The sequence below is a fragment of the Phragmites australis genome, chromosome 2 (assembly GCF_958298935.1).
Source record: "Phragmites australis chromosome 2, lpPhrAust1.1, whole genome shotgun sequence".
NCBI lineage: Eukaryota > Viridiplantae > Streptophyta > Magnoliopsida > Poales > Poaceae > Phragmites > Phragmites australis.
Window position 1 is genome coordinate 4,530,571 of NC_084922.1, and position 23,828 is coordinate 4,554,398.

The 23,828-nt window shown below is 43.3% G+C and overlaps 3 protein-coding genes across 4 annotated transcripts; 1 reads left to right on the plus strand and 2 right to left on the minus strand.

Annotated features, from left to right (window-relative positions):
• Positions 1-668: 668 nt before the first annotated feature.
• LOC133895500 (beta-1,2-xylosyltransferase XYXT1-like) lies at positions 669-4,302 on the minus strand. 2 transcript variants are annotated; one of them, XM_062335866.1, is made up of 6 exons: positions 3,863-4,302; positions 3,682-3,756; positions 3,448-3,543; positions 3,041-3,259; positions 2,703-2,918; positions 669-2,192 (listed from the first exon to the last, which is right to left on the minus strand). In XM_062335866.1, exons 1-6 carry the CDS (start codon positions 4,056-4,058, stop codon positions 1,000-1,002), a joined length of 1,995 nt encoding a protein of 664 aa, XP_062191850.1. In that variant the 5' UTR covers positions 4,059-4,302; the 3' UTR covers positions 669-999. The 2 variants fall into 2 exon arrangements, with proteins under 2 accessions (XP_062191850.1, XP_062191860.1); XM_062335876.1 differs by lacking the exons at positions 3,682-3,756; positions 3,863-4,302 and having other exon boundaries at positions 3,333-3,470.
• A 677-nt stretch (positions 4,303-4,979) lies between these two features.
• LOC133910309 (uncharacterized) lies at positions 4,980-6,352 on the plus strand. Its single transcript, XM_062352811.1, has 2 exons — positions 4,980-5,224; positions 5,305-6,352. Exons 1-2 carry the CDS (start codon positions 4,980-4,982, stop codon positions 6,350-6,352), a joined length of 1,293 nt encoding a protein of 430 aa, XP_062208795.1.
• A 330-nt stretch (positions 6,353-6,682) lies between these two features.
• LOC133910310 (glutathione S-transferase T3-like) lies at positions 6,683-7,790 on the minus strand. The gene is made up of 2 exons (XM_062352812.1): positions 7,374-7,790; positions 6,683-7,294 (listed from the first exon to the last, which is right to left on the minus strand). The coding sequence occupies exons 1-2, from the start codon at positions 7,788-7,790 to the stop codon at positions 6,725-6,727; spliced, it is 987 nt and encodes a 328-aa protein (XP_062208796.1). The 3' UTR covers positions 6,683-6,724.
• Positions 7,791-23,828: the final 16,038 nt, after the last annotated feature.

Sequence of the window (23,828 nt, forward strand, 5' to 3'; positions counted from 1 at the left end):
GGAGTAGCATATGCAATGTGTGCTTGATTAAAGAATGCTGCTAGTTTTCTCAGTTCTCACTCAAGACTCCAGCCCAGAGACCCAACCTTGTTTCGATAAGACATGGCAACAAAAAAATGTATTGCTGTAGCAAAGTACAATGTAGATAACCATGTTCGAGTGGGATAAAAGATGATAAAAATGCTACTACTTGAAGTCGGGGAACACATGGAACCTTTCCTGTTTTCTTGGGTATTTTATCATATATCGAATTCCTAAAAATCACCTACTTTCCGAGCGAGTTGCAGACAGACCAATGATGGAAACACTGTTGGCAAAGCAGCATTCAATCCAGTTTCGGCATCTACTCCACAAATTGGGAGTACAAGTGACTGTCACATACACGCCATAGTTTCTTTTCTTTTCTTTTTTTGAATGAAATGAATGAATATACACGCCATAGTTGATCATGGACGACCTGCATTCTGTCACAAGAGTGCCCGTGCAGTAACACATGACGTCTGTGTTTCGACTTGCTTAATATCTTAATAATTCTACTAGAAGCACACTGTTAGTAGATTGCGCAATCTCAAACACTAGAGGAAGACGAACACGGTGTCCTTTGCGTTCATATGTATGACAGTGTGCTACTTGCAGAATTCCAATCACATTATTGATCCAAACCCAAATAAAAAGAAAGAATTTCTGTTTCATTATCGATCTAAACCCCCTAAAGAAAACCAACCATCATCTAATGAACACCTTGTACACTTTTTAGCTACCATGATCATATTCTCCACCCTTAATCCCCACCTGATCACTTAATCAGCCATCCGATCGAAAACTGAAAGAGAATGTATATGCAGCTCTAGCTTCTTCCGACATATCCTACATACATTTGGTCGAATTTGGTCGATCTGCTTGCTACATACACTGACATAATTCAAAAGTGAAGAAAGAAAAGAAAGAAAGAAAGAAAGAGCATGGATACGTGCATGGTGACGAGCGATGGTCAATTGATCAGTTGCTGCTGCTGTCGGACTTGGCCTTCTTGAGGTGCTCGATCGCCTTCTTGAGCGTCGGCCGGAACCTCTTCATGTCGAGCCGGACGTCCTGCTTGTCGAGGTACGCCTCCTTGAGCGAGTCCCAGCCCTTGCTCTTGACGCCGTCGGGGTTGGTGAAGATGGGGTGGTCGCGCGGGTACTGGTCGATCAGCGTGCTCTCCTCCGGCGTGATGCGGTACTCCAGGTAGCACAGCCCCATGTCCTTGGACGGGCCGCGGAAGTACCCCGCCACGAACTCCAGCCCGCCCAGGGGCACCACCTGGATCACCACCCCGCCCGTCGGCAGGAATACCATGTTCGTCAGCCCGGCGCCGTGCACGCCAACGATGGCGTCGCAGCTGTTGGCCAGCTCCGCGAACGGCGCCACCTCGTGCTCGCCCTCCGACACCACCACCTCGAACCCGACCTTCTCCGCGCCGCGCACGATCTCCTCCGTGTTCACGAACCGCCGAGTGCGGGCGCGCGCGATCACCAGCAGCCTGGGGCGCTTGCCAGCGTCGGTGGCGGCGACGTCACGCGGCAGACCGTAGGTGGCGCGCATGAACTTGGTGAAGTCAAGCATGGAGTAGCCGTTGGGCGCGCGGCGCGGGTCGATGCTGAAGTCGTAGTGGCTGGTGAGGCCGACCTGGACGTGCCGGAAGCAGTGCACGCGCGGGTCGCTGTCCAAGTCGATCAGCTCGTAGTTGGAGATGCTCTTGAACACCGGCAGGAACTTGCCCAGCCACCACATCTGGAAGTCGGTCACCAGCAGCCGCACCACACCGGCGTACTGCCGCGCCGTTAGGAACAGAGGCAGGATCACGTCCGTGTACGCATGGAAGTAGTTGCCCGTGTACCCGCGGTCCGAGAACACCAGCGCCGGCACGTCGCCGTGCCGGTCCGTGCACGCCGGCGCCTCGCCCGCCACCGACTGCACCGTCAGCACGCGAACGTGGCGCATCGCGTTCGGGTCGGCCTTGCGCGGGTACGGCTTGATGCGCCACGACTCCTCGCGGAAGGTGCGGTCGTCGGCGCCTGGGGGCGCCACCAGGGTGACGCTAGCGTTGGCGCCGAGCACCCGGACGTCGCCGTCGAGCTCGCACCAGTCGATGCGGCGGTTCGACGTGACGTCGCATAGAGGCTTCCACTCCCGCAGCGGCGTCTCCGAATCTTGAAACCATTAGATTAAACACGTCGATTGTTAGTTAATTATGGAATGACTGGCTAGTCCGGAAACGCTAAAAGAGGTCAACGAAATAAAATGATGAGCTTAACAGAGAACGTTGTTCATGTAGACTCTACGAAATTATGATCAGACGAGAGGTCTAGAAATGGAGCAATCTTTCAGCTATGGGAATGGGATGATGCTGCCTACATTGCTCCCATCTCAAGAAAGGAGGAGACAGAGAGACACGGACACAGAGGATAGAGAGTGAAAGCAAAAGCAGTGGTCCAGAACGGCAAGAACATCGGACCCTGCGTTGAGATAGAAGGCTGCACAAATGTGTGTGCGAAAAATTGTGAGCAGTCTACACTTTGCATCTAGATGCCTCGCAACCTGAAGAATTGCAAGTAGGGTTCTTTTCTTCTCACATTGGGTTTCAGTTTGGGTTAGCTGCTTACTGCAATTTGAAGAAGAAAAAACATCTTTTGCCAAGAAAAGAGGAATCAGGCAGATACCTGCTTTCTTAACCTCTGGAATTGGTGGAATCTGTTGATCAGCAGGAGCCTTGACCTCTGTAGTAGAAGGAATCTGCTGAACAGGAGCAGGGGGAGTGGCAGGATTAGATGGAACCACAGATGGAGAGCTGCCATTGCTGCTGCTGGAGTCATTGTTCTTCTTGGGAGGATTAGCAACAGCATCCTGCACTTGCAGCTCCTCATCCTCGAGAACACCTGACCAAGAACAGCCGCTTGTTTAATCCCGCATTTCCGCCTTCCCCATAAAAGGAAACAACAAAAAAAAACTCGCATCTATCTTGCTTAGAAGTAGTTAGCTGGAGTCATTGATTGCTCACCTGATTCTTGCGTGCTGTTCGCGGATTCCTCTGATGACACGGGAGGAAGAACAGCACCACCGCCAATTGCGTCATCGTCATTGGCAAGAACCACATCCTTGCCGCCCTCCGCGGCAGGCTTCGACGCCGCCGCAGAGGCAACAACGACGCTTGCATCACCATCTCCCACAAAAGTCTCGTTTTTCTTCGTGCCCACCACTGATGCATTGCGGCCCGAATCTGAAAGGAAAAAAATAATAAAGCAATTGGAAAAAAGAGAAGAAGAAAAAGCCCAATTTTTATCAGATTGGACCTTGCGTGCGGGGCGGTTGAAGTACGAAACACACGAGCTCAGCTCGATCCCCATGGACAGACATAATCAATCAATCTGAAATGATTGCTTCTAGATTGCTGCTGTTGTAGTTTACCTGGCCCCGAAGAGGAAATCTCGTCGTCGTCTTTCTCGAGCACCTCGGCCTTGCTCCCCTGCTTCGACAATGCGTCTCGGTCTTGCACGCTCAAATCTGAACGGAAGGGGAGGAGGAACAGACAGGTCGTGAGTTCTTGGATTAGCATAGCAAGCTTGTTACTGGTGCTAGTGTTACTAGCTACTCCTTTTGCTCCCTGTACTTTAAGATCCCACAGATTAGCTGACGGCTCACCTAATTGCTGCTTGGAGCTGTCGGCGGCGGTCACCAGCGAGCCAACCCCAGCTGCATTCTGGGCAGGAGAGCTTACTGCGCGTGCAAATATTCAGAGAGATTTGAAGAGTTAGCCATGGAAGCAAGGGAAATGCAGATGGTGATAGATAGAGCTCTGTCGATTCAGTGGATAGCTGCTTACTCATGACGATGTGGATGGCGTCGAACTTGGCGGTGGAGAAGTATGCGCAGGTGACGAGGAGGAAACCGGCGATGAGGCCGAGGCCGAACTTGCGGGGCTCCACGCGGCTGAAGCTCTTGAGCAGCTTGGCGTCGTGGTGGCCGCCGCCGCCGCCGCCGTAGCTGTACGGCAGCTTCCCACCGCCCTCCATCCCCATGGCTCACCTCCTCCCCTTCTCTCTCTAGAGCTGTCCAGAGACTTCTCTCTCGAGCAGCAAGGCACAAGCACACCGCTATATACCTGGCCTCACCTCATGTGAACTGTTGCAGTAACACCAGTAGAAGCTTGCAAGATTACGGCAGCGCGGTCGCGGTGGGTGGTGTCTTACCACGTTCGTGAGGGGCGAGCGGGGTGGGGACAGGGGAGGAGCGGCGTAGCGTGTGAATGAACGAGTGAATACAGGGAGAAGGGGAGGAAGAAGACAAGTAGGGTGTGGTCTCAGGATCCTCTCACTTCATCTATTCCAAGTCAAAGTCACTCTAAACCCAAAAATGTTGAATTATTAATAAAAAATATTATATATAGCTAATAAAAAATATTAATTTAGTTATAAACGGAAAAATATTATATAATTAACTAGAAAATATTGAACTACAGTTAAATTGATATTTCATCTTAGACGTTAATCATAAATTAAACGGTCCTTAAATAAAGTCACACTAAAATTAGAGGATTCTGATATTCCATTTCCCTCTCCTTAGAGCAACTCCAACCGAACCCCTTCTTTTGGTCCCCTACTCTTTCAAATAGGGGTCTCCCTATCCAGATTTCATCCCTTACTACTCTGCGCACTCCAACCGAACCCCTACTTCGACACCTTAAAATCCACTCTCCTCTATTTTAATCATATGTTATACCTAACAAGTCATATTTTCAATTTGAATTGATATTTCTTCAACGGCTATATTTGTAACGGCTATATTTCGAACAACTATTTTTACAACGGCCACATTTCCAACGGCTACTTGTCCAACGGCTCAATTTCCAACGGCTATATTTCCCTGCTCTATATATGCATGCTTGAACCGTCTGGTTCCTACACCAATCCATTGGCCTTCTTGTTTCACCTCTTCCAGAAATGAGTCGTTTCTCTCGCTTAGCTTCGTCGTCGTCGTCCTCGTCGGACGATGACAAAGATGAAGAATTGTTCATCGCATTGCAGCAAGCACACAGTCAATATCAAGCTATGCAAGTTCCTCGATGGGGCGGGTCTGTACCAGGGCGTCAGTATGTTCATCGCGATAGAGAAGCCGGGCATTGGAGGCTGTACAACGACTACTTTTCAGATGCTCCGACCTACGGGGCAAATTTCTTTCGCCACAGGTTTGCAATCAGTCAAACCTTTCTTTCATATTCTTTCTGTTGTGAGTCCGCTTGTTTTCTTATTATCGTATTTTGATCAGGTTTAGAATGAACCGTGATCTGTTTCTTCGCATAGCACAAGCCATAGAGCAACATGATAATTACTTTAAGCAAAAAAGAGATAGAAATGGACGTCTTGGGTTATCATGTTTGCAGAAGGTTACCGCAGCATTCCAGATGATAGCTTATGGAGTAGCAGTTGATTTTATGGATCAATATGTCCGTTCTGCTGAAAGCACGAACATAGAAAGTCTTAGAAGGTTTGCCAAAGCAGTTGTCGAAGTTTATGGATATGAGTATTTGAGATCCCCAAATGAGGAAGACACAGCTAGATTACTTGCGATTGGAGAGAGTAGAGGTTTCCCCGGAATGCTTGGGAGCATAGATTGTATGCATTGGGGATGGAAAAATTGTCCTGCAGCATGGCAAGGACAGTACACCGACCACGCGCATGAGCCAACAATCATTCTTGAAGCTGTTGCTTCTAAAGATCTTTGGATTTGGCATGCTTTCTTTGGTTTAGCAGGGTCTCACAATGATATCAATGTTCTTCACCGTTCTCATCTTTTTGCAAAGCTAGCCGAAGAGGAAGCTCCACAAGTTAATTACACTGTCAATGGTCATAATTATACAATGGGGTATTACCTTGCAGATGGCATCTATCCTCAATGGGCGACATTTGTGAAGACCATACCGCAGCCACTGGGAAATAAGAGAAAATATTTTGCCAAGGCACAGGAGGCAGTTCAGAAGGATGTTGAAAGAGCATTTGGAGTTCTACAATCTCGTTTCGCCATTGTTCGTGGACCAGCCCGATTTTGGGATAAAGATACCCTAAGACAAATTATGATAGCTTGTGTCATAATGCATAATATAATTATTGAAGATGAGAGGGATGAAGATGAACAGATGCAGTACGAGTATGTTGGCCAACTTGTGAGACCTACACCGCGTGAAGTTCGTAATCGTACTCCGGAGCTACATGATTTCCTTCAAGCTCATAATAACATTAGGAATAGGGAAACTCACTCTCAACTTCAAGAAGATCTAGTTGAGCACCTCTGGCAACGTCATGCAGACATGTATTGATTATTCGATCATGTATCCTTGTGTTTTATTTCCCAATCATGTATCCTTGTGTTTTATTTCCCTACCATGTATTTCATTTTCATCCATGTATCCTTCTGTTGTTTTCAATAAAGTATCCTTGTATTTTTTTTAAACAATAGCACAAAGGCCACACACACATATCAAACATCAAGGTTGACACATTATAAAAATGAAGGAAACAAATCACGTAGTCCAACACACATAGATCATACATAAATAAACTGCAGCAAACATAGAACATAGTCCAAACATGTAGTTTATACATCAAAGTTCATGCATGAGATCTCAACTCGCGCCACCTCGCTCCCGTCGAGCAATGATCTCATCTTGTAGGCTCATGTAGAATCTTTTTTACCTCTCACTCAAACCACTCAGATCCATATTCATCACTCGCTCATCTTCCATGGATTGTTTCAACTGAAGTTCTTTTTCCTGGATGTCAAGCTTCCTATTCTCTACTTGTTTGTAGGCCTCAATCTTTTTATTCTTAACTTCTTGTTTCAACTCAAGTCTCCTAGTCTCAAGTGCAAGCCTCTCATCATTACGTTCTTTTTTCTTCATCTCTTTCAACTCATCAATCTTTTCCCTCCTCGACCAATGATTTTCCATTGCCTCCATGCAAAGGGTATCTCCTTGTGAGATAGTATTTTTATATCGCCGGGCCTTCTCCTTCTTCCTACCATCCGGCCTTCCTTTCATTGGAGAACTATGAGTGACACCATCTTCCTCATCACCATGATGGCTTTCATTGATTCCAGGAGTGCATGAGCTTGGACTTGCATTGGAGCTTGTCTTCTGTTTTTTATGAGAGATTGCGTCATTCCACTTTGGTGCGTGCTGCACCACATTCCAACAATGCAAGAAAGGAAATGACCTCTTCTTCGGATCCTTTTCCTTGTAGATCGCACATGCTTGTTGTACCTACACAAGTGAATATGAGTTAGTAGCTATACAAGAAACATAGACATGTGTCAACCAACAAAAATACATTGCTTTCTACCTTATCTTGCTCTGTCACACCACTTTGCCTCCTATTTTGAATCTGAGCATACCAGCCACAGAACTTGTTTACACCTTCTTGAATGAGAGCCCAACGGTGAGAGAGCGAGCTAACATTACGATCCGAATCAAAATTCCTATGGGCATGGTAGTGATCATGAATACGCTTCCAATACGTACTACGGTTTTGATCAATGCCCTGGACTGCATCTTGGCTTATTTCAAGCCATGCCGAGACCAACAAAAGGTCCTCCTTCTCACTAAAATTTCCACCTCTCTTCGCCTTTTGTGTCACAACCGGAGTAGCTTCGACAAGTTGATGTCCTGCAATGATTTGTTCTTCAGGGGGGCTTGCATATTGGGAGTCTTCCCACTCACCCCCAGCTCCTCCGTTCAACAAGTCCATGAAGCTAGCCATTCCTACCCCTGCATCACAACATCACATTGCAAAACAATTAAATTACAGCATGTGACAAATGCACAGCTATCATAAATCATATGCATTTGAAAACAACAAAATTATCTAAATTTGCAACAAAACTATCTAAACTGCTCTCTTCTCTCTGCTCTTCTCTCAACCGCAACTCTTCTCTGAACCCCCACATATCTCCCTCTCTCCAATCTCCAATCCCTCTCTCTCTCTCCGATGGGGGCGCACACGGTGGAGGGGCCGACGCCCTTGGTGTGCAGCGCAGAGGACCGAGGGGGCGGCACCCTCTGGTCTCCGACGCAAAGGGGCGGAGGGGGCGGTGCCCTCCGGTGTGCGCCGCGGCGGGTAGAGGGCCCTTCGGTGTGATGTGCGGATGGGTGGAGGGGACTCGAGGAGGGGATGGCGCAAGGGACGGCGGCCGACCGCGACGGATGGCGCAGGGGCTGGCGGCCGACCGGGGCAGATGGCGCAGGGGGCGGCGGCCGACCGCGGCAGATGGCACAGGGGCGACGGCCGACCGGGCCGGATGGCGCAGGTGCCGGCGGCCCGAGCTGCACTCGCGCGAGGGCACAACGGCGGGGGCCGACCACCTCCTCTCCCAGGTTGGTCTCTCTCTCTCTCTCTCTCTCTCTCTCTCTCTCTCTCTCTCTCTCTCTCTCTCTCCGGTTCTCTGTGGTGGAGGGCAGGCAGGGGGCGTGGGGAGCGCAGCGGCCCACATCTGGCCCGGCGCGGTGCAGGGCGGCGGCGGGAGAACCAGACGCGGTGGACATGGCTGCCGGCCCAAATCGAGGCAACGATGGGCGGCAGCGGGAGGCAGAGCATGGGGAAGGAGGAGATGGAAAACGCACCTCCACGATGAAACCTCCGAGAGGGCGCGGGAGAGGCGGCGGTTGCTCCAGTCGGTCGAATCGGGAGTCCCGGGAGCTTCCCTCCGAGTGGGGGTGGAGAGGGGAGGAGTAAGGATGCCCGACGGACCGGGGGCTGTAACGGGAGTCGGTTGGAGACAATTTTTTGCGTTTTCTCTTCTTTTTACGGGTAGGGGGTCAAGAAAGGAGCCGGTTGGAGTTGCCCTTACCACCTTCATTTTTTTAGGAAGCCACCTCCAATTATTCCTCCTTAACTCATGGCTCCCGATCCTAACAGTGGTAGTAAATTTCTTTTTTCTTCTTGTTTTCTGGATCATTTCCTTTCTTTCAATAAACAATGGAGATGGAGTTCTAAAAAAAGAACGGAGATAGAGACCCGACTGGTAGTATAACGTGTGGAAAAATTGGGTCCCTGACAGACCATGCTACGTGCTTGATTGATTATTCGAGTAGCAGTAGAGTATTAGAGTGGTCGCGAAGGTACTCAACATCTCGCTAAAACCTAAAATAAGACAACATACATTATAATATTTATTAAAATAAATAATATATCAATATATTTACAAATTTAGTATCTGTATTTGACATATCGTTTACCGAAAACACGATTTTAGTACTCAGGAACATAAAAATGGTGGATCGAGCCGTATTTGGTACATCAGGTGCCGAATACGCCTTGTATTCGAGATGCCGAATATGGCCGGCCTTTGTCGCCCGTGTTGCTCGCGCATCCTGTCACCACGTCTTATCACCGCTTCACGCCTGTGCTGCTTTTGTCAAGTTTTGCAGCCCCCGCGCTGCTTTGTTTTGCTATAAAATAAGAGCGGATTGTTATGGAGTAGCAGTGCGAGAAGAGAGGAGATTGGCAGAAGCGCGAGCAGAGGAGAAGCAGCGTGAGGCGAGGAAGAGCAGCAGCGCGAGGAGAGAAGAATCAGCCCGATGTGAGGAGGAGGAGTAGCGCGAGTTACAGTAAGTACTTAGATTATGTATTTAATTAATACTTGCAGTAATAATAGTAATTAAAGTAATTAGATTATTTAATCCATCTAATTACATTTGTTTAATTACATTAATTTGGTAAATTAGAGTACTTAGATTATTTGATTATATGAATTTGATTAGTCAGTGTAATTAGATTATTTATTTAGTTTAATAACATGAATGATCAGTATAATTAGATTATTTTCTTAGTATAATTATATAAATATCATTAACCAGTATAATTAGAGTATTTACGTAATTTAATCAGAGGTATTATAGTTATGATTAATCAGATTAATTACTTTTATTCAATTAATTTGGTTAATTCAATTAATTTGATTAATTAGCTTAATCACTTAGGTTTAGTGGAACCGTGGAAGATAGTATGCCGCTTGCGAGGAAGATGACGTCCTAAGAGGGATAGTGTGAATTAGGACACTTAAAAACTAATAGCTCCAAAAACTTCACAAGGTAAATCTATCTCAATGTCTATTTAAATATGATCTAGGTTTATCTAGTATGTCTACTCTATCGCTCAAGAGGATTGCAACATTCTCTAACAAAGTAAATTGCAAGTATGTAAATGCGAAAATATAAATAAGGTAGAGAGACAAACTCAACACAAGAGATTTTTATCCCGCGGTATCGATGACATGAATGCCACCTCTAATTCATGTTGGAGCTACACTAAATATATGCTCCTGGTCGTCACCTGCTCATGACTTGAGCCACCAAGCTACTAAGACAAGATTTCAAGCCGGATGAGCCACCAAACCACAAAGGCAAGGTCCCATCACTAGCCTCTCTTTCGGTCACTTGCCGTCGTAATCACTTCGAAGTTTGAGCCACCAAGGTAAGGGTCTCCACATCTCCATACGACTATACATATATCTTGCCGTCGCTCTATATCAAGTTAGAGGGTCAACAAGCTTAAGCCACCAAGGTCCAAGATGTCAGCGAGTTACTAAGACTACAAGATGTCAGCGTATCTATCATTACAAGCTCAGATCACTCCTTGATCTACTCTCTAGGTAGCTATCATCGAGCAATATTCTCTCTAGGCCTATAAGTACTAATAATACACTAATCTTGTGCTTAATTACCTTGGATGATCACTTTAAGCACTTAAGTGTCTATGAGATTCCCTATACTCCAGCAGCATGCCACGCCTTCAAATGACTGAGTGGAGGGGTATTTATAGCCTCAAACCCGTCAACTAGCCGTTTTCCCAACGGCTCAGAAAAACTGTTAATATCGGATGATCCGGTGAGAACAATAATACTAATATTAGATCATCCAGTGAGTACAACCTCAGAAACTAGTCGTTGGAACTCCACTCAATGTTTTTGTGAACACCGGACACTCTGGTGTACCTTTAAATCTATCATCGAACCTTCCGGTGAGTTATCTTGAAATATCTAAACCTTTGCAGTCTCTCTGTTAAAATGCTTCGATGCATTCATCCGGTGTTCATTCTATTCACACTGAATCATCCGATGAGTTAATCCTTTTCTTATTCTTAATGGAAATACTCCGATGCAACTATCTCTGTGATCACCGGACTATCCGATGAGTTGATCTTCATTCTTTAGAACTTGGAAATGTCTCTGCAAAAAAAATACTCTGGTGCTTTATATCCTTCATCAGCGGACTATCCAGTAAGGTCCTCAGGCTTCTCCCTCTTTGTCAGAAACACTTCGGTGGTCTTATGTCCTATTCACCGAACTACCTAGTGAGGCCATCAGCCTCTGGACACAATGCTCCGATGAGTGCAAACTCCTCTATACCGGACTATCCAGTGAGGTAAATCTTCCTATGACTTTTCCAAATCAATCAAACTTTGTCCCAGCTGCGGTAGCATCCATGAGACCTACTAACATATATTCTTAAAAAATATGTTAGTCCCAATGACTATGTTATCATTAATCAACAAAATCACCATCATGGCCTAATAGGATCATTTTCGCTACAATATCCCCCTATTTGGTGATTGATGATAACATAACCAAACCAAGTGACAAATAATAAATGATACTAATCGTAAAGAGAACAAAACCTTACAACATTCCTTGAATGCATGTTCTTACTATTTAGTCAACCTTTGTTGTGGCTCTCCCTTTCTCCATTGTCATTATCTTACTTAATCGACTCATATAAGAACTTCTCCCTCTTCGTCAACCTAGGTACCTCATATTGCTTCTTATATCTTCTTCTTCTCCGTCTTTATTAACTTCAGCATTCCTAGACTTCATGTTTCTTGCTTTGGTCATCAAACTTCTCCCCCTTTGTTAATAATCTCAAAAAGGCTACAAATATATGTTGAACTCGAGAAAAAGTATTAGAGCATATGGGAGAGATCTTCATAAATCATAATCCAATAAAATGATACCAAGTGAAAAGATATACCAATTATAAGGATATGAGGTATTAATATCAATTGAACAAGACAAACAAAGATCATAATTCATTAAACTCACATGATATAATCTAAACTCCTCCTTTATGCGTGCATATGTATAATGAGATCCACTTGTAAATACCACTTATAGGAATATAACAATATATGCATATCTAGACAATAAGTAGAGGTAGAAAGTTTAAGTTATACTATGCATGGAGGTAGCTTAAATATAGAAATAAATTGACAATGATAAAAGTTGAAGCCTTTAAGCATTGCATATCTCCGGGGACATGTTGGTTTCTCCACGAGACTACATAAGATGTATCTAGCATGTTAGTCTCAAAATCACAGCCCATACAATATACTCTCCCTAAAAATGTACATACAAGTGTTGAATACTTGCGAGACATGCACTTGTTATTAATTACAATGATGATTTATCCTATAATTTTGATAATGGCACATGAAAGATACCAATTGTGAAACTAGTGTCATAAAAGAAACTTATAACTAATAAACCATGTAGGTTACTTATAAGAAAGAGAGAAACTCAAGCAATCTACCATATGAAAATTTACACTAGCCATTACAATAAATTAAAATATGCACATGCAATCTTGAACAAGGCAATGGTTCAAAAAGCATGAACAAAAGTCTAGCTATCATTACCTCATTACCTTTGGATGGGGATTTGAGTATATGATGATCATGATGTTTATCAAAATACCCAATCTTATATACTTGGTTTATTTGCTTGAAACTTCACTTCATTTAGTGAGCCAAGTCTTCAAATCCCTATAGCCGTCTCGGGCTTCAAGTATTCTTTGGAACCGGGGCCCTTCATGTTGGTGATGACTTCCTTAGACATCCAAATAGGTTGTTTCCACTCTTGGTCCTTTCTCCAAACCATATGTGCAACCACATTACCATTGCTTTTTTTCTTGAGTTTGTATTGGTTGCTCTTGGCTGGTCTTATAGTTGGGTTTGGTGTAAATGTTGGAGATCTTGTTGGAGAGGTTCATGATCTTTTTCTTCTCTTTGATCTCTTTTTTAACTTGTTTGCATTGGAAGGATTTATGGCCTTCTTGATGACATTTGAAGCATGTCACGGTGGACCCATTCATAAGCTTCTTCACCATAATAGAATGGTTATCTTGAGGATATTAGATATTATTCTTGCCTTTTAATCTTACCATGCCTTTCTTGAGATTTTTCAGGCTTTAGACATGAAGTGACCATACGATAGAGCTTTCAGCATGAAATAATAACATCTCTATCCTAACTTAGGCTTTAGACACGAAGTGACTACACGACAGAGCCTTAATCATAAATTAAATGACAACACCTCTATCCTAACTCAGCCGTTAGATAAGAAGTGACAACACGGCATAACTTCAAGCATAACATGACAACACATCTGTCGTGAATCATGCTTTAGACATGAAGTGACCGTACGACTCATTTTTAACCATGAAATGACAAAATCTTTGTACGAGCTCGGGATTTAGACACAAAGTGACCACATGATAGACCTTTAATTATAAATTAAATGACAACACCTCTATCCCGACTCATCCTTTCATGCAGAGACAACAATAAATCATTGCTGAACTTTTACAGAATGAAATAACCACACAAAACAACAGCTTTCATAGGGAATCCATACCAAGTATCAATACCACAACTTTCGTAGAGAATCTTATACTCCAGCCCCCACCCATTCCATGCACTTTGTCCACCCCAAACCACCATAAATCACCCCACCCTCAACCACGAATAGATCACTCATTTCTCAGCTCTCTCAACTACAATATCTTCCTCAACTCCACCAAGCCCACCAAAAAAGTATTAGAAGATTTTCATCCCCTAGGGGGTCGAACCACCGATGTGTTTCTGTGACGACTTGTGTAGGCTTCGCGAGTCTTAGGACATCTCTTGCACCTATGGTCTACGCTTCTTCATGTGTAGCAACTACTAGTACGACAAGCTTCGATATGGATCGTATAAGTACCCACTGGTATAACGACATAGATTACTCATATGACACTTTCTATACGATTTCATGCATTATCTTGCTAATCTCCAGTCTTTCTCCATTTGTCCAGTCTACTTCACCTATCTGTGACTATATGGAATGGCTAGATATGGAGCAAAATGAGCACCAGAAGCGATGGGTCACATGAGCATGCAGTGGAGGAGGGAAGCGGGCAAACGTCAGGAGTACGACCAACAGCAGGAGGAACTACGACTCAATCGTCAGGAGAAGGAGCGTATGAGGAAAGCAGCGCAAGAGCGCACCGCAGCTAAAGCTCGCGAAGAAGAGAGAGAAAGAAAGTAGAAAAGGGCCTGTCACGCTAAGGTGGAGGGCCTCGATGCTATAAGGAAGGACAAAAATCATAGATGCATTTAGTAGAACATCTAATATAACCTGAACTATTTTTCATTCTTTAAGGCATGCTATTAAGTGAGTCTTTAGGTGTATCATATATGCCAATGTTTGTCATCGTCATCTCTTTATGCTTAGGATCCATTCGCACAGCGTCGAAATCCTCATGTTTCACGTAATGTTTCTCAGCGTATGTAACATATGTGCCGAATTATATGATAATTGTACTTCAAACTACTATTGTTCATAAAAAATTATTCACACAAATTTACATTAAGAGAATAAAAAAATATTAATAAAATTACGTTGAAATAAATTTACAGCAGCAGCACGTCGTTGCTGACAAAAGAACAGATATTGGCCAATATTGTTGTATGACCTAATGAGCAAGGCACGGACAACATCAGCACGCAAGAGCGGTGATAAGATTGATGGCCTGTATTTGACATCTGAGATGCTGAATACAGTCACACCCATCATTTTTCGGTTCCTCAGGTAACAAAATCGAGTTTTTAGTAAACGATATGCTAAATATAAATATTAAATTTATAAATATATTAATATATTATCTATTTTAACATTTTGACCGTAAGATATAGAACCGACGGAAGTGAGATTGGGAATCTCGTGTCTCTGCTCTCGTCGAGGTGATCTGATCTCCTTCCATGATCCGAATCTTTCCACTGAACGAACGAATGATTGACTGGCACTGCTATTAGAACATGCTTGCACGTCCCCATTACATGTGCTGTACTGTACTGAACCGAGATGATCTTTGCGGTGCTACAGAAATTTCAGTGGGGACCTTTGCTACTGCTGCCTGCCTTTCTTCACTGGTGACAGGCAAGCGTGAATTGCGTCCTCTGAAGGAGTTGCGTTGATCGTGTGACTCATCGGTCCGGTGAGAGCTTCATTGGTCCATCTGCCCATGCGTGCAGCGTTGGCTATCTTTAGTTGATTCACAGATTGGCTCCGGACTCTAAGGCCCAACTCTAGCGGCGATGTAGAAGTGAAAAGAAAATAAGAGTAACATAGAGTAGAAAATAGAATAATTATTGATGGTAAAATAAGTAATATTATAATAGTATTAGAAGATACTATAATAATATTATAAAATATGAATTTAAAATATCCAATGTATTAGAGTCTTGAGCTAAAGAGGAAGAAATAGGAGCTTAAAAGTTGTCGCTTCCATTCCGTTGTGTGGTCACTCGCAGGGTTGTTTCTGCTTGTGTAGTATTAATGGTGCAGTTTCACGGTTATCCGTTGTTGTCTCGCCATCATTTTTCTTGGTCTTTCTTCCTTTGCCAGGTGATCAATTCTCTGAAAGGGAAGGAGTCGGTGCCCTAGTTCCGCGTCTCTGCGATCCTACCGGTCTAATTCTGAAATTTGCTCGACAGATAGTATTTACGCTCGGTAGTGATTCAGATCTTACGATTCACGCGTAAGCTTTGGCCGATCAATTCAACAACATTACGAATGATTTGGTAACCAAATTGGTAATTGCGTGACTTAATGACTAAGAAGATATTTTCAAATAGTCTTTACATGCTACCGGCATATTTTTGGTAAAGCCTATGCATAACAATTTGATGAACCATAGTTTTAATAAAGAATACAGTTTTTTTAAGTTCAAAATTTCTTTAAAAATTAAGGTTTTCGTATGATATTTAATTAGGAGGTTATTCTCATAAAAGATAATTTACTTAAGCGAAAATGTCAATGTAGTGTCCAATGTTGTTTCAGTAATAATATGGAGACTATCCAATATTTATTTTTTGATTGCTAGTTTGCTAAGTTCATTTGGAGAGTAGTGTATATTGCTTTCGATTTTGGTCCTCCAAAATGCGTTTCGCATGTTTTTGATGATTGGTTATGCAGTATGGATCTTAAGTTGAAATCCTTAATTTTTGTTGGGGCATTCGTTTTATGTTGGATCATTTGACTAATTAGGAATAAAATTGTTTTGACAAATCAAAACCAAACAGTTATATACAGGTGATCTTCAGAGAAATGTATTGGATTCGACACTTGTCTCTATTGAAAAAAGAGGAGGCAAAAAAATCAAATGAAGTGGGTGTGTCATGTCCTAGAGACTATAATAATGAAGATATTCGCCAAACATAGATAGATATTTATTAGGAGGCTCGGTCCTTAAAGTTGGATTTCTATCATGTTTATGATTAATTTTATAATAGTTTTTTGTTATTTGTTGGATTTTTATTTGCAGCCCTTAGCTGAGATGTAATAATGAATGGTTGTGTGTATGTCTTGTACAAAGACCAAAATAATAAAACATTCCCTTATAGAAAAAATGATATTCAAGTTTTCTTCCTTGTTATTGTATGGTATGGCAAACTACACCAACCAGCAAGTACAATAAACTAGTAAGGTTTTTCACGCTAATAGTATTAGTATAGCTAGCCTTGTTGTAATCTTTTATCATTTTACATAAACTCTTTATTTAGATATTTTATTTTTAAAATAATTTGATTTTTTTCTAAGACTATATTTGATATGGATCCTTCTTGTTTCTATTTTAACCTCAATTTTAATTATTATTTATTTTCTTTCGTTTGGACTCTTTATTTATATATTTTGCTTTTCAAATCCTATGGAACCAAACTGCTAATTTTCTATAATTTTTAATTTTGAATTTAGCTATTTATTAATTATATTTGATATGTACTTTGATTTAATCTATACCGCTAGATGTTCATAATAATAAGTAATTTATATCCTTATCTTTTTTTCAATTAACGTGGTAATTTCGTGACCTCGAGAGTTTATAACCATTAAATAATAGTATAATAAATATTGCAGACTTACACTGTAGCAGTATACAAGTATGGTAGCAGTGTATTACTGCTCCATTCTTGGGAATTTGGGATACAGTCGTACAGATACACCTACCTAGTTCTTGATGAACCAGAGAGATGTAAGAGTAATGCCAAATCAGAGCAGCTAGGAGAAGACCATTGATTAGTCACACTGATCACTGATGCGTATGGCACGTTTAGATTCAGTGGTTGCAACATCGATTCATGAAAGCGAGCCCATGCAATCACGGACTGCATTTGGTCGCACTTGCACATCGCCAGCCACTGTTGCGACGGTGGAATCTACCTTCCCTTTCCATGGTACATTTCTCGTCTCTGAAGTCCGAACAGCGTTGAAGACGAGCTTTATAAAAAAGGTGCCCAATGCACGAATTAATCCTGTGTCAATCATGAATCAGGCTCGCATTTCAGGCGTGCCAAATCACACCGTCAACCAGGAACACCGGAAGAACTGTCGGGAGCGAAAAATTAGACCACGAAAGCCGGCCTTGTTTCTTGGGTAGAAGAGAACAGCAAGAGTTAGGTCAGTGGCATGCAGTGTGCAGAGGAGGAGGAACAAAAATTCAGACATGAGCAAAGAGTAACCGAAAGTAAATGACGGTAGATTAGCACTGAGAATCCTTTTTCTGTTTTCGCCATTTAGGGCAGGAGATATCTTGGTAGAAGAATTCAAGCCGTGCTTTGAAACCAGCGTGAATTTTATATGAACCAGTTTGGATTGTGATATGAACAGGGATTTCCCGTATGTACTTACTGTCGGCGCAAGCTGTAGAGGTAGTGGGTCTCGCACTGACTGGGATCGGATGTCAGAGAGATAGCTATTCGCGTTGAGATGCCGAGGTGCCTGCCCAACTGGACCTGCAGGACACCACCAAGAAGGAAACAAACAAAGCAGCCACCCAAACCTTGTCTCCGTCTCGCGACTGTACGCTACGTTTTTCACATGTCCAAAATCGAATCACTCCGCCAATTGCCTGATTTTAGTTTGCCATTCTTTGTTATGAATTATGATGCAGTTAACTAAGCTAGGCAAAAAAGAGCCAGCCCAATCAACACCTGAAATGATGTGTGTATGATAGTGGTATTAGTGTGTGTATATATATGTGTGAGAGGGAGAGAGGGAGAGAGTGAGGACGTCCTTCTTATCGTCAGCTGGTATGGAAAGCAGCCACATAAGAAGTCAAGATGAGGTCCCCATACTGTAAACTTCTCTCTTTCCCTCTCATTTTCTTGTTTCAGATTTCTTTACTCGGCACAGCAGCACATTCGATTTTTTACAGTACTGAAAAGATGTAGCACTAGCCAGCCTAAGATTGATATGGCTGGACGGGACAAGCCCGATTACTAACAGTACATGAATAATATATATATTGGGCCGCAGGAGCTGGGATTACCTTACTGAATTGGGCCCTAATTGTACTTCAACTACGAGGCTGCTCAACATACTCGATGGCTTGGGCCGAAATAGCAGAAACTAACATTACCGATCCATTTCAAAAGAATTCATTATTTGCATTGGAAAGATAAGGTAATTCCATCCGCCTCATCTTACGAAATAAACTTTTTTATTTATCACTGTTTCTAAATTTTATTTTCTCCCTGTCATTGTCGTCCACTTAACTCATATAATATATGCATTTGCCCTTGCAAAGAAGGACGATGACGGGACTCGAGCCATAAACCCCTCTCAAAAGTAAGAACGGATGCAAGGAGAAGGCATCAAGGTGAGGAGGATGGCTATGCAAGGGACCGCATCCTCATCATGGGCGTCCACACTGGCGCTACGACCCTACCACTGGAAGTCGTACACGAGGCTGTCGTCCTCCTTCCTAAGAGCAAATGTGACTTTTGGGAAGGAATGAGAATTGGAAACAGTAATAAATAAGAAAATTTTATTTTGTAAGATGAGTAGAAAAAAATGACCTTATCTTTTCTCTTTCGTAGAACCATACAATCCTATTCAACCTACAACATTTCTCTACCCGTCTACCAGAGAAGCTACATCGCGCACCGCAATGTGCCCCTAAACCAGGTGACGTCGATAGTCAAGTTCTGCCTGGAGAGGTATGGAATTTTTTTAGCCTATTTTAAACTAATATTTTAGTAATAATATGTGAGAATCGAAAATTCTAGGAAGTAGCCCCTTTTGGTCACATTAAAGAGTCTTGGCGTGACCAAGGAGCCACGCTGGCGGCCGCCCCTACGCCGTGTCACACATCACTGACTGGTAGGCCTAAGTCGCGCCATGAGGGTTGACTCAGCTGCATACTAGGGGTCATCCCTACCCTTCTCTCTATAGTTCCTCTTCCTCCTCCAGCCACGTGTGAGCACAGGCGGTGGCTCCGACGCCCCCCCCCCCGGTTCTTTCCTCCTCCAATCGGACCCAATTCAAGGGGGATTTCATGGGAAAGTATCGTAGAAAGGTAATTTGCCCATTCCCTCTAAGTATTAAGTATTTTTAGTTTTTTTAGCTTGCATTGTTAGTTGAAGGGTTGTTAGGGTTTAGGATTGTATTGATGATGGTCTATGAAATTTGTACGTTTCGGGTTAGATCGAAGGTCATATATCGTGCTATGGATGCATAGTTACGCATATGTATCATGTGGATTTATTGCATGTAATTATTTGAGTGTAGGAAATTAAACCATATATGGTAGTGTTGATTGTAAGAGTGTTTGGTGCATGTTAAACTCGTAATGGTTTCACATTCGTGCGGTTGTATGGTATGACTTTCAATTTGTGGCGTAAGCAAAAGTGGGCACATATCGGTAAAGAGTATCTCAATGTTATTGCAAAGATGCCCCCGTTCCTCCTACTCTCCTCGTCCCGACCTGTGATTGTGGTAAGCCTGTTGTGATTCTTCAGTCGCTACATGAAGATACTACTAGCCGCGCTTACTACATGTGCAAGGATTATCTTGTGAGTGTATATTTATTATGGACGCATATGGCATGACTTTTGTTGACACGATGTTTTAATAATTTGCAGAGTAGGAGATGTGCTACTTATTCTAATGGATTGATGGGCCTGAGATGTACGATCCTAGGATTTTGAAGGTGAAATGGTTTACTCAATAACCGAAGCCATATGACAAGTTTGTTCGTTGGGTTCCTCCTCCATCGAATTCACCAAAACTAATGGAAAAAGAGAAGTTGGAAGTGAACAAAAGACGTGTAGAGGATCCTCCATTGTGCAACTGTGAGAAGCGAAGCGTGCTTTGTGAATCTTCTGAGGGTTCTCCTTACTTCTGTTGTGAAGGGATGACAAAGGTAAAAACTGAGCATGATTGCTTGTTTATAAGTTGATTGAGGTAAATTTGGTCGTCATGTAACTTGTATCATGAATTTGAATACAACGTCATGGTGCCACTTGTAACTTTCGGGATTTACTGTATGGTCCCGAAGGTGAATGGATAGAGGAGGTCTAGGATCAAGTGAAGGGGAATAGGGTGATAGAACCATGTCGTTCAAGGAAGTGCACTTGTGGTGTCAAAGCTCGATATGGGATAGTGCCCTCCAAACTCGGTGTGAGGGTACTACTACGGGCATGTGGTTGGCAATGACATGGTTAGTTTTATGCATATTATCTATATTTTCTGTTTTGATATGCTATGTTGGTTGTACCATATTAATGTGAGTTGATATGAATTTGTTTTTGGGAATAGAGTATGCGGAGATGTCCATGAGAGACATACCTTGATAAAGAGGGGGTGGATCATGAGATTGCCTGGTGCGGTAAGCGTCATCCGATAGTGCTATCAAGTTATCTGGAGAATCGTAAAAAGATAACTCGTGATTTTTATCGTGCCATGTATCCCCAATACAAGAGGAGAGCCATGAAGGGTCAAGAGGTAGCAGCCAAGGCGATGCAAATAGAGACAATGAAGGCTCGTATTGCTAATTTGTATGTGCTTGCCCTGGACGATGATGAGGATGATGAGTTGGTCTATGATAGGGCGGATGATTACTATGAGGGGTCAGTTCGATGGGTATATGGTTAGTGTGTTGTAGTAACATACTACGTTATGAACTATTTATGATCTTCATGTGTAAGCATCGTCGGTTGTACCATGTGAACCAAGCAATAATGCAAGTTTGATCATTGTTAGCTGTAGCACAAATGCATCGGCAAACAAATCCTTTATGATGGGACCAATACCTTTTTTTTCCCGAGACGATGATGGGCCAAATACTACTACACGATAACCTAACCTAGATTTTATGTAAAAGTTTAAAAATTATGATATTTCATTGTCTTTAACCAATTTTTATTGATTGATGCTCGTAAAAGTCAAATTTGCCTTTTAAAAATTTCTCCAACTTTGACCAAATGTTGCCATTGCTTGGTTTGGCATTAAAATGTTATCGATGTTTCATTTTATTAGGATTGAGTTGATGAACCAAAATATGTCAAAACTTAGGCATATATTTTGTTACCCTGATTTTGATAACACAATTTTTTTTCAGCTCATTGTTGCCAAAGTTTTGGTGAATATTGTGTCACGCTAGGGGCAATGCATTTGTAGGGGCTCACTTGGGTCGAGGTGGGAGGGAAAAGGGACGGCGTGATGCCTTGTTGTGTCACGCCAAGATCCTTGGAGTAACCAACGCTGGTGTCACGCCAATCCTTTTCCATTTGCTGGGGCTCACTAGGATCGAGGTGGGAGGAAAAGGGTCGGCGTGACACCTTGACGTGTCACGCCAAGTTAGTTAGCGTGACTAAAGCTAGTGCCACTCCAGTCCATTTCTACTTGCAGGGACGCACTGGCAACGATGAATTGAGGGGAGGGTCGGCATGACGCCATGTTGGGTCACGCCAGGGAGATTGACATGACTAAAGAGACTGCCATGCCAGTACATTTGGCGTGACAAGCTTGTATGTTGTCTTGAAGGCTGTATAGACTTTTCACGCCAAGAGTATTGGCGTGATTGTGTTTCCAGACATGCCATTAAGTTTGGCATGACAAACCACGGCTAGGCAGTGCAGAGTAGAGCATGGCAGATGCATCGGCACATCGACACACAAATTCAATCTCACATAGACATATAATCCGTATATACCAAAATTGTATGCTCAGTCCATTTCTTTTATTGAGGGTTGTAGCAATTGTTGGAATTGCATTTGATATCTTTCCGCAAATAATCAAAATGCAATTCCATAGCAGCACACAATATCATTTGATAGCAAAGTTATATGGTTTAAAACAACATCGAGCTTAATACATATAATCCACACAAAAGCATCAAGGTAGTCCACACACGACATTATCACAAGCAAGACACAAGCAACATGATGAGACTGACATGTTCACACAAGGTAGTCTACAAATGACATTATTCAAGCACCGCACACATTGAAATTAACTCAGACTCGTGGCATGTATGGCTTCTTCTTTCTCCGTTCACGGTCCAGGTTGGTCGGCAGGACATTAGCACTCCTAATGCTGGTATTGTCACATCAACACCACGGCTACTGTGAAGGTTGTGTCGGTGGAGGAGTGTCTGCGAGATGTAAGCTCCAAATCTCATCGACCCCGTAGGATGGGTCATCAACCTGTGAGCTGTCTTCCTCACTCTCTGAGGGTTCCTTGTGTGGAGCCTTACCTTTCCCATATGCAGCTGTTACCAAAGAGGTAGAGGCAGTCCTTGAGGTAGTGCGTGACAGCATGCACGTAACACTACCACTGCGGTCCTAGGTACTATAGTGCACCGGTGTCTGCTGCATCGCAGTTGCTGTGTGTCCAGTCGATGGCTGAGAAGAAGTACCACCTGGTGCTAGTGCCATATCCGGCGTTGTCATGTAGCTCATCTTGTACGCCAGGCGGCGGCAGCTCGTACAAACCCTCTACCATGAAGTTGTTGAAAATGTCAGAGTGTATTCGAAAACTGAAAAAAATATGGGAAACATAGAACAATGATTAATACATGAACTATTACCTCCACGAAGGCGCGGAGGTGGCCGACCTCCTCCTCAGAACACTATGGGACTAGCAACACTTGTCCAGCCTCATTTGCAAGATGTCCGAGCTGTTGGCCCTGCAAACACAATGCAATACATTATGTACAGTATGAACTATGAGTCAATACAATGTACCTATCACATATTTCAAGTACCATGTAGTTGTGAAGTGGGGCACGCTTAGGCTGGCGACCGAGTGATCTGATCGTACTCATCTACTAGGTCGTCCCCATCATCGAAGTCAAGCAAATCTTCTGCTTGAACCGCAACTCGAGGTGGCTTGATTGTCAACCTGGAGTTATTGTGCAGCCATCTTAAGTAGTCGTGGTAGGGCCTCGAGCGGTGAGAAGCCCCACCTTGCACTATAGTCTAGGCCCAGTTGGCCCACTGCAGCAAATAGATGTTGTGGATGTCCCGCTAATCTCTTGCACCCCTATGCTTCCTCATGTCAATCCTACAATATGGCAAAATCAGAAGCAAATGTAACAGTGTACGAATGAATCATGGAAGCATTGCCACAAATTAGGTTGACAATTAGATTTACTCACTTGTGCAAGGTCACCGACGTGGAGGTCGTGTCTGGAGACATACGTT